General features: G+C 51.3%; 1 protein-coding gene across 9 annotated transcripts in view; it reads right to left on the bottom strand.

Annotated features, from left to right (window-relative positions):
• NAV2 (neuron navigator 2) overlaps positions 1 to 13,695 on the bottom strand; it is an 822,512-nt gene that overhangs the window by 277,064 nt on the left and 531,753 nt on the right. For all 9 annotated transcript variants that reach the window (XM_055141684.1, XM_055141686.1, XM_055141678.1 and 6 more), the window contains one exon: positions 3,982 to 4,054. In XM_055141684.1, the coding sequence (XP_054997659.1) occupies positions 3,982 to 4,054 (73 nt within the window). The remainder of the gene's footprint in view (positions 1 to 3,981; positions 4,055 to 13,695) is intronic.

Raw genomic sequence — 13,695 nt, 5'->3', positions numbered from 1 at the left:
AAAGTGGGGTTCCGGCACTCCTTCACGTGTTCCTGAGAGCTTCTCTCCAAGTGGAGCATGCTGAAGGCAGGCATTCTAGTCCCCAGTGAGCCTCTGCTCAGAGGGACTTGAAGAAGGTTTCGCTGAAGGACCAGCAAGTGGGAGAAGGTCCCTGCCCCCACTACCCTCAGAACATGGCACGCACACATTCCCGCTCTCCCTGCAGTGGGTAATGACGAAATCACATGATGGAGATCAGCCACCTCATGGGGGAACAAGGAGAGGCCTGGACCAAGCAGTGGAGTGGGAATGATGCACTGGGGTGTCCTGGGAGAGTCTCGGGAGGGACGCCCAGAGCCTGGGGTAAAACGTCCATCAGTGGTCAGCAGACAGCAGCGACTTCTCAGGAAGAGGAAGGCCACGTCACAGCGACCCACACTGCACACTTCCATCTCAGTTTCAGGAGGCTGAGCAGGAAGTTAGTGGGTGGTCCTGCCCCTTCCCCCTCTCCCCCCCACACTCCTAAAGCCCCAGGGCTGGGGGAGTCCTGAGTCTACTTTGACTCTGAAGTGACCAATGAGCAAGCTTGGGGACCACCAGTACTGACTCAAGTCCTGAAGCCCACTTAGGACTAAGGGATCATGTCACACTCGTGAAGTGTGGGGTGGAGGGTTTTCTGGAGCACAGCTGGACATACTCAGTGATCACACCACCATGCTGGATGGCTCAGCCCTTTGCCCCCCTGATGCCTTATGATTCCTTCCACACCTGTCCAGCCACTGACACGGGGGGGGGGGGTGAGTCGTCTCTTCCCATGGGCTATACAGGTGCCACAAGTTCCAGGGTAAAAAGAATTCCAGAGCCAAAAGATAGCACATAGGCACATGCTTTGCATATGGGAGGTCAGGGGTCAATCCCTGGCACAGGACAGTCTGGGAGCAGTGCCAGAAGAGATCCTGAGCATTAAGCCACTGGGTGTGGCCCCCAAACAATTAAAATGAAGGGGCTCAGGGAGATAGCTCAATAGACTGACTGCATGCTTTGCATGCAGGAGGCCTGGGTTCAAACTCTACCAGGAATGGTCTCCTCCCACCCACAAATGCAGAACCCAGAGTAGCTCCTCCCCATTCCTGGAGAGACCAAAACCTTTAAAAAAAAAGAAAAAAAGAACCTTTTCTGATTGAGTTCACCTAATTGACAGGCCTAGATTTTTCACTCCTGCTATTCCCCAAAGACACCCTGACAATCAGATCTGAAATCAATCACATGGGGTTCCAGTCCAGGCTCTGCCATTCCCTTGCTACAGGCCCTGAGGATGTCCCTCATCCCCGCTTTATGTCAAAGTTTCTCCAGCTATAACCTCTGGCTAGTGTAAACTCTAATTTCAGGCCAGGCGCCGGGGCTGACCTCCCTCCCAGCCTCAGGAGCACACTCGGGACTAACTGGTTTGACAAATGATTACTGTGCTCAGTAATTACTGAGTACCGTAATTGACAAATGATTACTCTACTCAGATCTTCAAGGCCTTAAAGGACAGGCGGGATTGGGCAGGTGGGGACACAGGCAGCAGAAAGCAGGGCGACGGGGTCATCTCCAGGCCACCCAGGATGAAGCTGCCCCGAGGAATCTACCTCCCCACGAGGGGCACAGCCGTTAAGACTTCCCGATGACGGAGACTGGGAACGGACACGGTTCTGCAAGAGTTTCTCTCACCTAAGGGAACTCCACCCCAGCACTGACAGCGCCAGGACATGCACTGTCCCCGGGAGGATAAACGCCTTCCTCACCTGGGAAATTTCCAGGGTAAAAAGAAATCCCAGAACCAAAAGATAGCACATAGGCGCATGCTTTGCCTATGGGAGGGTCAGGGGTCAATCCCTTGCACAGGACAGTCTGGAAGCAGTGCCAGAAGAGATCCTGAACATTAAGCCACTGGGTGTGGCCCATCCACACAGCATCCGACCCAGCCACAGCAGCACCCAGGGCATCCCACATCCCAGCAAGGTGCACATCCTTTGGGGTGTCCCTCTCCTCCCTCTGAGGACCGGCCCCACACCTCAGGGAGAGGAATCTCCGAGTCCGGGATGGGCGGACACCCCACTTCTGCTTCTCAAACCTCTGGGTCTGATCTGAGACCCGCAGAGTGCCCATTCCCAGTCCCCCTCAGAGATGTGACACTGTCAGAGCAGCCCCAGTCTGTCCCCAAGTCCAGGAAGAGATGGGAGTTCGGAGGAATGGGCAGGAAGCGGAAGCTGGCCTCATTGACTGAAGCAAAGGTGAGGACCGACCTCCGACCCCAGGTCCCCACCTTGCGATCCAGCACATGGGGAAACTTACCTGCTCCATGGAGCTGTTCCTCTCCTCCCCAGCCCCGCCACCCTGAGTCACTGGCAACAGGCGTCTTTTTCCAAAAGCAATCCAGCCAGGGAAAAGTGGTGCTAGGTAGAAGCCCTAAACGCTTCACCTGTTCTGGGAAAACTGGAGCCAGGTACAGTGTAATGAGTGCAGGAAACCACTGGGGCGCACGACCGCCTCTGCGCTGGCAGTGCCGGGATCTGCCAACAGGATCATGAAAGTTTCCAGGGCAAGACGCTGCCCGCCAAGGAGGCGGCGGCTGAGAATTGGGCCCTGCCAGCGCCAGGCCCATACCTAATTGAATGGCAAACACTCATGTGCTAATTAGCCACCAAATTTGAGTTCATTAAAATCTCATCAGGATGTCAAAATGTAGCATCTTGTAAATAAATCACTTTTTTTTTTTTTTTGAGAGCTAGGAAGAGCACTGCTTCTTTTCATAAAAGGAACAGATAAGGATTAGGCATTTTTTTTTTCCCCCTGGGAGCTGCACAGTTTAAATATGTTCTGTGGTTAAGTGTTCTCCGCTCCCACAGATAAGGCCCAGCTTGATAATTAACCGAGTTGTTGGGGTGGGGGAGAATCGAATCGGCACTGCCGGAGTAAGTCTGGCTCGGAGAGGGGGAAGCCTCCCTTTAGCACACCCACAGGGCCTGACAGCCGAGCCTCACAAGTGTTGGAGCTGTGTTCCTGGAGGGATTTTTCAGGTTGTCAAAAAAGCTGGCATCTTCAGAGACTGCAGAGATACTGCAGGGGCTCAGGTGCTTTCCTTGCACTCAGCTGACCCTGGTTCAGTTCCCCAAGTGCCACCAGGATGACCCCTGAGCACCACAGGTTGTGGCCCACAAACCCAAATAAATAAAATTTTAAAAATAAAATGAGAGAGTGGGGCTTGAGTGATAGCACAGCAGGTGGGGCATTTGCCTTGCACGTGGCAGACCCAGGTTCGATTCCAGCATCCCATATGGTCCCCTGAGCACCACCAAGAGTAATTCCTGAGTGCAAAGCCAGGAGTAACCCCTGTGCATCGCCAGGTGTGACCCAAAAAGTAAAAAAATAATAATGATAAAATAAAATGAGAGAGATGGAGCAATAGCACAGGGGTAGGGCGTTTGCCTTGCATGCGGCTGATCCAGGTTCGATTCCCAGCATCCCATATGGTCCCCTGAGCACCTCCAAGAGTAATTCCTGAGTGCATGAGCCAGGAGTAATGCCTTTGCATTACCAGGTGTGATCCAAAAAGCAAAAATAAAATAAAATAAAATAAAATAAAATGAGAGAATCAAGGGTTTGGAGGGCTGGGACAGGGGTTATGGTAGATGACTCGCCTCCCACCAACTCCAGATTGAATCCCCAGGACCACATCTGATCCCCTGAGCAGCAGGCGGGAGTTCCCTGGAGCACAGGGGCAGGAATAGCCCTAGAACATTCAGGGTATGGCCCCCCCCCAAACCAAATAAGTACCTAAACAAAGCCAAGAGAAAGTTGGCCTCCTCAGGGCGCCACTCTGGGGCTGCCCCCAAACCAGAAGAGGCCACCAGCATTCTTGATCTTCATGCTACCTCTGGCCTCAGGGAGCCGCAGGTGGGCACCTCCGAGGATGGGAAAGGCAGCGTTGGTGACGCTGGAGAAAGCGCTCTGACTCACCTTCGGCAGACAGCCCCTGGATGTTTATTCCCTTAGCTGCCAGGAAATTCAAGCAGGCATCTATGTTTTCAATCTGGGGGGGAGAAACAACAAGACACAGTCAAGACAAGTTCAATCATCTCACAGCAGAGACAAAGGGGCTCGGCAGAGGAGAGGGTTTGAGAGGGTTCTCGGGGAGGCCAAGCAGGAGGGCAGGGGAACCCCGGGCCGGGTGAAGGGACTCAGGTCAGGGCTCAGCTCCAAAGTGTCCTTGCGCAGGAAAAGGTTACCCCCTATGTCCCACCCGCACAGTGGAGGGGGCCTGGAGGCCAAAAATAACCAGGGTGGATTCAGAGCCCTTCTCTTGATCGCCATTCGGGACAAGCCTGAAAACCTGAGCAGCTGCCAGAAAAAATGGAGGTGGGGACGAGGTTAGCCGGACCCGCCCAGCAGCTGGGAGAAAGTTCCAGCCACTGAGAAGGCAGCAGTCAGATGTAAAAGCGGCGAGTGGAAGTTTCAGCAGGAATCTGGGGAGTGTTGACTCAGAAAATTCCCAGGATGGCAGGCATTGCAGATGAACAATGGTGGGCTGGGAACTCACCGAGCCCCTCTCTCTCCTTTGCATGGTCTGTGACAAGAAAGCGACCCACCAGCTGGAAAGGAGTCGGCGAAGGAGGGGGGGAACCCCAGGTTTGGCAGGGCCAATGCCATGGCCTTAGGAAAGAACTAGGTCACTCCCAAAGATGGGATTTGACTTCACTTGTCAGGGCTGATTATGTTTGGATCTGCTAGAAAATTCTCAGGCCCGATTCATGTCAGGGGTGAGTATAAATAAGAGAAACGGCTTTTGACTTGGCCCAGCAATTCTTGAGTGCTGGAGAATTTGTATGTTGCAATGGGGCGCTCCCCCCTCACCTCCACAGCGACCCACCTCATCTGACTTCCCAGACTCCATCAACATTCTCCTGCACTCAAACCAGCCTTGAACCCATGCAGTCTGTTTTGAACCATGAAATGACAGCTTTTCTCCAGGACCAGAAGCCCATCCTTCCCCCTCCCCTCCGATTTCTCCAATCGGTAGCCCTATGGCTCTTTCCCGGCCAGAGAGATGAAGCATCTTCATCCTCAGAGATCTCATTTGAACAGAGTTTGTCTCCAAGACATCCTCCCAAAGCTCCTGTTCCCTTCCCCCAGCCGTTGGCATCTTCCTTGCAACTTACTCGTCACTGTCACACCTAAATGGGGCTATGGACCTTCTGAATAAAACTGTTTCCATCTCAGAAGAATCTGCTCTACCTTGATCTTGCATTTTTTACCTCAGGTTCCCACAGCTTGCCTAGCCTACAGCTCCTCTTCAAAGGAACTCATCTGGGAAACATTTTTCATCTCAGGGAAAAGGGGCAGAATGCAATTTCCTGCAAACTAAATCAAGGCCAACGTTATGGGCTATGCCTGCCACTACGGCAAAAAATTATCTCTTCTAAAGAGAAGAAAAGTGAGATTAGCTTTTTCACTATGTCCCCCAGGATGATCGCCAAGGACAAGCTTCCAGGTGCTGCCATCTGGGAGGGAGGGATCGAGGGAGCAGAAGGTACCAAAATGATTGGGAAGATGCTATGGAAGGTATGTGACCACAATCAACTTCCTGTTTGCAAGTGTAGTAAGAATTTTTTTTTTAATTTCCAAACGCTATTTCACCCTATTATGAAACTCGGTTTTTAACATAATGTTAATTTTTCATCCTTATTTCTGCCATTGTACATAGTGGTAATATACACATCAAAACCATGCAAAACGGCTCACTACCCCACAATGAGGTACAAATATTAAATTCATGTTCATCATCATCATCATCATCATCATCATCATCATCATCATCCCCTTGATCATCGAATTTCTTGAGCGGTCTCAGTAACGTCTCCATTCGTCCAAGCCCTGTAAATTCATGTTACAATGATAAAAATTCCTCTCCTGGCCCTTGTCTCTTTCAATAATTCTCTCCTACATTTTAAGTATTAGATCATGCACATGGCTGATAACAAGACTTTGACAATCATAGTACAGGGGAGGATGAGTGAAAGAAAAAGCTGACCATTTCTGAATCTGTTAATGTGAAATTTTAAAAAACGTTACTTTCTAGGGCTGGAGAGATGTTACAGCGAGAGGAGCATTTGCCTCGTCCATAGCCACCACTGGTTTGATCCCAGCACTGCACATGGTCCCCAGAGCACTGCCAGGATTAATCTGTCAGCACAGGAGTAAGCCGAGGATAGTTGGGGGTGTAGCCCCCACACAAAAACAAACAAGAATGTTACTTTTTTTATTTTGATAAGTGCCAAATAGGAGGGCCTATAGGTAAAAGCTATATTTTTTCCCCTTATAGCTGCATATAAGGCATGTGTCTTAGCCTTTATACTATCTCTCTGGCCCCTCGTACTGCTTATTTTTTTTTAACTTTTTTTGGGTCACACCTGGTGATGCTCAGGTGTTACTCCTGGCTTTGCACTCAGAAATTACTCCTGGCAGTGTTCAGGGGACCATATGGGATGCTGGGAATCAAACCCAGGTCGGCCGTGTGCAAGGCAAATGCCCTACCCACTGTGCTATTACTCCAGCCCCTCGTACTGCTTTTTGAAAGCCTATCCTTCTTCCAACAATTTTTATAATACAGACCAGTCATTTATCACTGAGCTGAGGAGCGTGGGAGAGGTAGGGAAATGACATTGTCCACTAAGAGGTAGTCTGGCAAACATTTTGATGGTCACATCCCTGTGACGATGACGGGGGTCAGGAGTGCTACTGGCAGAGGCCAAAACTGCTGCTAGAAATCCTACAATACAAAGGACTTCCCCCAGGCCCCAAGAATTACCCAGCCCAAACATCAGCAGAACCATGTTTGAGAAACCAGAGATCCAGTGAGACAGAAAATTCCTTTACATAATTCAGTCACCCCAGACCACGTGGAGGTCCACTCAATGCCAGTCACTGTGCTCTGTCCTTCCAGCAGTGGATCCAGAACCCTCGTGCCTAGTAAGGAGCACCCACTGACATAGAACCCATCCCTTTGTGATCCCCAAATCCATTCAATGCATTCGTACTCTCCCTCCCTTCCTCTCTCCCTCCCTTCCTCTCTTTCCCTCTCCCTCCCTTCCTCTCTCCCTCTCTTCCTCCCTTCCTCTCTCTCCCCCTTTCCCTCCCTCTCTCCCTCCCTTCCTCTCTCCCTCCCTCCCTCCCTCCCTCCCTCCCTCCCTCTCTCTCCTCACCTTCCACCCTCTCCCTCCCTCTATATCTCTCCCCTGCTCCCCCTCCCACCCCCATGAACTAGAGCACAGGAACAGGGGAGCCTGAGAAATCTGGCTTCATGAGGTGATGAGAAGAGGCCTCAGAGGACAGAGGAGCTTCCCCCTAAAGAGAAGATGAAACAGCAACGGTACAGGGCAGCTCGGCTCTCCCGGAAAGCGTGCGAGAACCTGGGTCATCTGAAAGACAATTCATAAGCCCCCAAGTGTCTTGAATGTTTCCCCCCCACTATGAGTTCTTTGCTCACAGAAGGAGTTCAGAAAACACATTCCTCGGGTCTCAAATCCACTTTTAATAATGTTCTATTAAGGTTAAAAATCACTCCTGACAAGGAGGCCGAGACCCACGCTCTTTTCATCTGCACCCCAGGAAGAGAGTGGGGCTGGGAAGCAGAACGGGGTCAGATGTGAATTCCAACCTCCTGGCTTCACTTGGAAGAAGATCAGAAAGGGAGAACTGTTTCTTTGATCTGGGCTTTTTGGTGTGTGATTAAAATGCACCTCAAAGTTTTCTTCCAAATACTGCACAGGTAAGCAATCCATTCTCATGTACCAATGAAACTACATCTCCCCCCGCGGCCCCCCCCCCCGCCTCCCTCCCCCAGGGAAACGGCCTGCTGGCAGGCCCCGGGCACTCATTACAGCTCCAGGATGTCCCTGTGGAGGTTCTGTGGCTCATGTGGGAGCCAGACACGGAGGGAGAGAGGAGGATCTGGTTAAGATGGGAAGCTGGGTAAGGCAGAAGACTCAACCAGCCAAGTATGTAAATACAACCCGAGTTGTTCATTAACACACAGCGGCCAATATAAATGACTTTCCAAATTTAGCTAAAAAAGAAAAAAAAATCTCTGCAAAGCCTGGACATTCTACTGCTGCTGATGGGGGCAGAGGGCGGTCCTGGGGGTGGGGTGGGGGGAGAGAAGCTTTAATAGTTACTGCCAGTGCAATGGGTCTAAGAGCTTTGGGATCCAGTTCCCGGAGTGTGGGCACTGGTGTGTGGGCAGTCCAGAAGAGAGGCCACAGGGTGGCTTGGAACCCTTGGTGCGGGGGGAGCAGAGAAGGGCTGGAGGAAGGAGGGCAGAGGAAGGTCCGAGGCCAGCATCAAGAGTCCCTTCTCCAGGTTCCCCCTTTGTTTGAAGGCAGATATGGTCTCCGCTCTGTACTATGCAGTCTAAGAAAGCCAAGAGCTAGTACCATGGGTAAGGTGCTGCCTTGCATGCATCTGACCCGGGTTCAAACTCTGGCCCCACTCGGTGCCCCTTGAGCAGACCTAGAGACCCCTGAGCACTTCCAGGGTAGCACCATAGGAGGGAGATGCTGTTGAGGTCCCTGAACAGCACCCGGCCCTCCGGCATTGATCCTCTGGTCTGCTCAGCTGGCCGACAATCACCAGTAGGCAGACCGGGGTAGCCTGAGAACTGCCTGAAAGCCTGCCTCAAACCCCCAGTCCAGCCTGCCCCAAACCCCCGGTCCAGCTTGTCCCAAACCCCCAGTCCAGCCCGCCCCTTAAAACTCATTTCTCCCAGTCTCAGCTGGGAGGCATCTTCATTCCAAAGCGGGGCGATTTCTCAACTGGCCCTAACGTTAGGCTTGCAGGGCTATTTCCACGGGTGAGCATCAGCACTGCCGCTGTCTTCCAGACATCCAGACATCTCCACCAGAAGAGAGGCCATCGGGGGACAAGGAAAATCAAAGCATGAGCCACACAACTGGAAGGGATGGGACAGGGAGCTGGGAGCCAAACGGAAAACTTCACATTTCAATCATGATTAAGGCAGGACTGGGTCTCACGATAAGGAGAAATATGCAACCTCGGATGCTCTGCTGTCTCCCCCCTCGGTAGCTTAGAGACTGATCAAATACCATCTGTTGTGGCAGTTGTCATGGCAGCATTTCCCACTGAATATCGGCGTAGCAGAGCGCAAAGCGCATGCAAATGATTAATGCAAACGAAGACCATCTTGAAGGCGTGACCAAGGCCCCGAGGTTGCAGGCACATGAAGTAAATGGGGTGCTGGCTTTTCTGAGCTAAGAGATTGTCTCCAGGTCTTCTTGGTGTTGGGATGGGGCCAGAGCTTCCCTGGTGGTCGCTGTACATCCTGCACACAGAAGTGGTTCACTCTACCCCTGAAATTCTTTAATTTGTAGACTAGCGATAGTACAGCAGAGAGAGCACTTGCCTTGCATGCGGCTGACCCAGATCCAATCCCTGGCATCCCAATAAAGTCTTTGAGCTCTGCCATGAGTGGTCCCTGAACATAAAGCCTGTAGGAAGTCCTGAGCACCGTTGGGAGTGGCCCAAAAAGCAATGTGTGTGTGTGTGTGTGTGTGTGTGTGTGTCTGTGTGTCTGTGTCTGTGTGTATATTAGTGAGGAACTTGACAGTGCAGATCCACACTGAGTCATTTATCAGCTAAACCAACCTCCTTCCAAATTTGATCGCTCATCACTCGTCCATTCACAAATCTATTTCTTCTCCCGTATTTTCTAAGTCTTTAGTGCTTGGCCAGCAATGTGCAGGCACTGGCACCTGGACAATCCCATCTAGGGTGTGTGGAAAGTTAATTAGACATACCAGTGTGGATGACATCAGCTCATGGACCAGGAGAGCTGCACTCGCCTGGGCGGCAGGAGCAAGGAAGAATTTCTTTCTCTCCCTCTCTAGGTTTTTCTCTCTTTTTTTCCCTCATTCCTTCCCTACCTCCCTCCCTCCTTCCCTCATTCCTTCCCTCCCTCCCTCTATCCCTCTCTTTCTTTCTTTTCCCTCCCTCCCTCCCTTTCTTCTTGGCTGTGCTGGGGTTTGAACCGAGGTCTCCTCGAGGTCTCAACCTGCAAAGCTACATCCCTGACCTCAGGAAAGACTTTCTTCTTCTTCTTTCTCTTTTCTTTTCTTTCTTTCTTTTGGTCCTTTTGGATAACATCCGGTGATGCTCAGGGATTACTCCTGGCTCTACAATCAGGAATTACTCCTTGCAGTGCTCAGGGGACCCTATAGGATGCCAGGGATTAAACCTAGGTCAGCTGCATGCAAGGCAAACAGCCTAGCCACTATACTATCACTCCAGCCCAGGGAAGACTTTCTTAAAGGAGACACACTGTGCTTGGTCCTGTTCTGTTCACTGCTGCAGATCCCAGCTCAGTGTGGGTGCTCAGGACTTGCGCACGGCAGGGAAGTCTGAGTTGAGCCCTAAGGACGTGGCTGGGCAGCCAGAGTGTGGTGATAAACTTCTGATCACAGAAAACCCGAGGCAGGCACATTTCCATGCCAGCTGCAGTGAGAGCACAGAGAGAGCACTGTAGGACGGTGAGGAGAATGGGGCTGGCTGGTGGTGGTTGCACGCGGGAACAGAGCAAGGAGAGATGACGCTGAGAAAGGATGGGTGTCCCCACATTCAGGAGGTGACAGAAAGGAGAAAAGGCAGGATCCTTCCAGTTCTCAGGGGAGTCGTGGACCCCCTATTCTACGATGATGGTAGCAAGACCGCCCTGCCAGGCCCAAGCTTCGTGCCACAATGGCTCCAGCAGTGACTTACAGAGTCTGGACCATGTTAGCACCGTGGTCCCAACAGTGGGAAGATCTGTTTCCTATCTAACAGGCCTCGTCCTCACCCCACTCCCCTTCCGCTCCCCTCTCCAGGGATAAAAATAGAAAGAGAAACCCAACTGGGAGGCCAGAGCAGACCCTGAAATGCACTCTGAGGAAATGCCTGCTCTGCTGTTTTCTGCATCTGCATCCGAATGCCGTGCCATGCTGTGGTGGCTCCTCATTTGCTTGGCTTCCTCCTCCTCGGGCACCCCCTTCTGTGGGGGTGGGAGGGCTCAGCATCATGGCCACAGAAGGACCAAAAGAGAACAGAGCCAGGGGGGCCTGGACACCATCGTGTTCCTCTGAGAAGGGACCGCCATAGACAAGGACAATGGAGAGCGATGCTTTAGAGCGATGCTTTAGTTTCTCTGATGTGGGGAACAAAAGGTGTGTGTGGGGGGGGATCTCCACTGGGAATCCCCACGCAAGCCCCATGGGCAGTGCTTAGAGGCAGCATAAAGCAGCTATGCCCAGGAGCAGGGGCTCCATCCCCCCACCCCAGTGCTTCCAAGAGTCAGTGTCAACTCTCTCCAAGACTTTGAAGCCGAAAACTCAAGAATGTGGGAGTTGGGGGAGGGGAGGGGCTGGATGGGGCTTGAGCCTATCGGTCTTGCTTCTCTCGCTGCTTTAATGTCCTGCCCAGCTCCCTCCTTTAATTTGGCAATGTTAGCCACCACCTTATCTTTCATAGTATTTATCATTCAGCCTTCCAAGATGTTGTCAAGAATTCCTTTAGAAGTGTCTCTCAGCTGTTGCCACAAATGGGTACACCCATATGGAAAGCAAACATTCTCTCCAGAGAAGAAACACTTGAAAAGAAGAATCTCAGATTTCTCCAGGCTCTCTCTGTCTGTCTGTCTGTCTGTCCTGCTTCCAAAGGCCCAGAGCGTTTCTTTTTTCCTATTATTTTCTGATGTCTCAATTTTTCTTTCTCTAAAAAAACAAAAATTTTTTGGGGGAGGGCGGGTTTGTTTTGGAGTCACCCTCAGCCATGCTCAGGACTTACTTCTGGCTCTGAGCTCAGGGATCACTCCTGGTAAGACTCAGGGCGCCAGGGATTGAACCGGGGTTGGCTGTGTGCAAGGCAAGTGTCTCACTGGCTTGTACACTCTTTCTCGCCAGCCCTGGCGTCTCAGATTTTCTCTCCAAACAGAGAGAAACCTGGCAAGGGAGCTGTTGCTGAAGTTCGAGTCCTTCCTCTGGGGGCTCCCGTAACAAACACAGCTGAGTACACCCTGCGCAGTGGCCTCTCCTGGACACATAAGTGGCTGCAGGGCGGCCAAGGGGCCCAGCAGGATGAGAAGGACTGCGGGGAGTCTGGGTGTTTCCTTTCAGTCTCCCACCAGAGCATCATTTCTCCCACAACTGTTCAAGAGTAGCGATCATCTGACTCCTTAGGCTCTGCTCCATGTCAGGGTTTCCAAGTCTAGAGCTGGACCCACATGGTAAGAACACGGAGGTTAGGCTGGAGGAAAGTATTGGCGCCAGGACGAGGCAAATGCACACTCGAAGTCCGGTTCTTGTCCTTCTGTAAATTAGGATCATCTTTGGGAGAATCACCTTGCCCAATCTGTGTAATGGGCCTTAGAGTGGCTGCCAATGTCACAGAGGGGACATGTGTGTGGGCTTCGTTTTTTAAAATCTTTTAAATTTTTGTAAAGCGTTTCACAACATTTGATTACACTCAATATTCGAACATCAATCCACCACCCTTACACCTTCCTACCACCATATTTTGAGAGTTTCCTTCCTGAACCCCAACCCCTGCCCAAAAGCAGACCTAAGATAATTTATTTTGTATTGTTTGTTACGGAAAAACTGCTGAAATTTATCCAAAAATGTTTCCTTAGAGGAGAGTGCATGAAGATGGTTGTATTTCACCCAGGGGCCATTAAGCCCTTCTATAAGAGACTACTAATATGTTGTTTAAGGTTGAGCCTTAGGTGCTTAAATATATATTAGTGGTGTGGGGTATGACATGTCACACAGCCGCATTTGATTCTGGAGGTTTTTGGCAGCTGGGGCTGGGCCCTAGGGGCGGGGAGGGCAATTCACCCGCCCCCCTCCAAGTTGCCCCAAATGAAATGACCTGGTGCGGGGTCCGGCAGCATGACTATGGAGAGTCGAGTGTTCTCGTCAAGAGATTTTTAATGGCTCTCTGGGTCATGGCTGTTGATGAGATTACCTGGCTCCAGCCAGAGCAGTTTATGGGCATGACTGCCGAGTCAAGGGAAACAGGGGCAGACGGGGGGGAGGACACTTGTTCCTGGTTCCGTTGAACCCAGAGTTTTCAGGCATGTGTGTGGGTTTCATCAGAGTCCAGTACCTGGACTTTGGGGTGTTGTGGTGTCAGGCTTGACATGAATGTTCCTGAGAAACAGTGTTGGGCTGAGCAGACTGGACTAAATATCATCCTCCCGCTAAGGGCCAGCACACAGCCATCATCTCACCTACCTCACAGCCTGATATTGTGGTTTTCAACTACCGGTCCACAGCCCAGTACAGGCAACCCTCAGAAACCTCCTACTGGTCCACAGCTAAGTTATTGTCACTAAACTGACAGTGGCTTTCAGGCATGCAGTCAGCAGGTATAAAAAGGTTGAAAACAACTGCTTGGAAGGTTTGAGGTTTTGCATCCTTGCTATTTTTACACGCTGAGACCCTAGAGCTGACCACAAAGTCTTCAAGAGGTGAAACACAAATGCAAAGTTAAACAGAGTAGCAAACAGCTACATACGCCCAGAGACCTCAATGAATTCTTAATTTTTGGGTTTTGTCTTTTGGGGGACACATTTTGTGGTGCTCAGGGCTTACTCCTGGCTCTGTGCCCAGGGGTCACACCTGGTGGCCT

The sequence above is a fragment of the Sorex araneus genome, chromosome 6 (genome assembly GCF_027595985.1).
Source record: "Sorex araneus isolate mSorAra2 chromosome 6, mSorAra2.pri, whole genome shotgun sequence".
In the NCBI taxonomy this organism is placed as follows: Eukaryota; Metazoa; Chordata; class Mammalia; order Eulipotyphla; family Soricidae; genus Sorex; species Sorex araneus.
The sequence above is the reverse complement of the archived record's forward strand: the minus strand, read 5'-3'. Positions and strand labels throughout refer to the sequence as shown.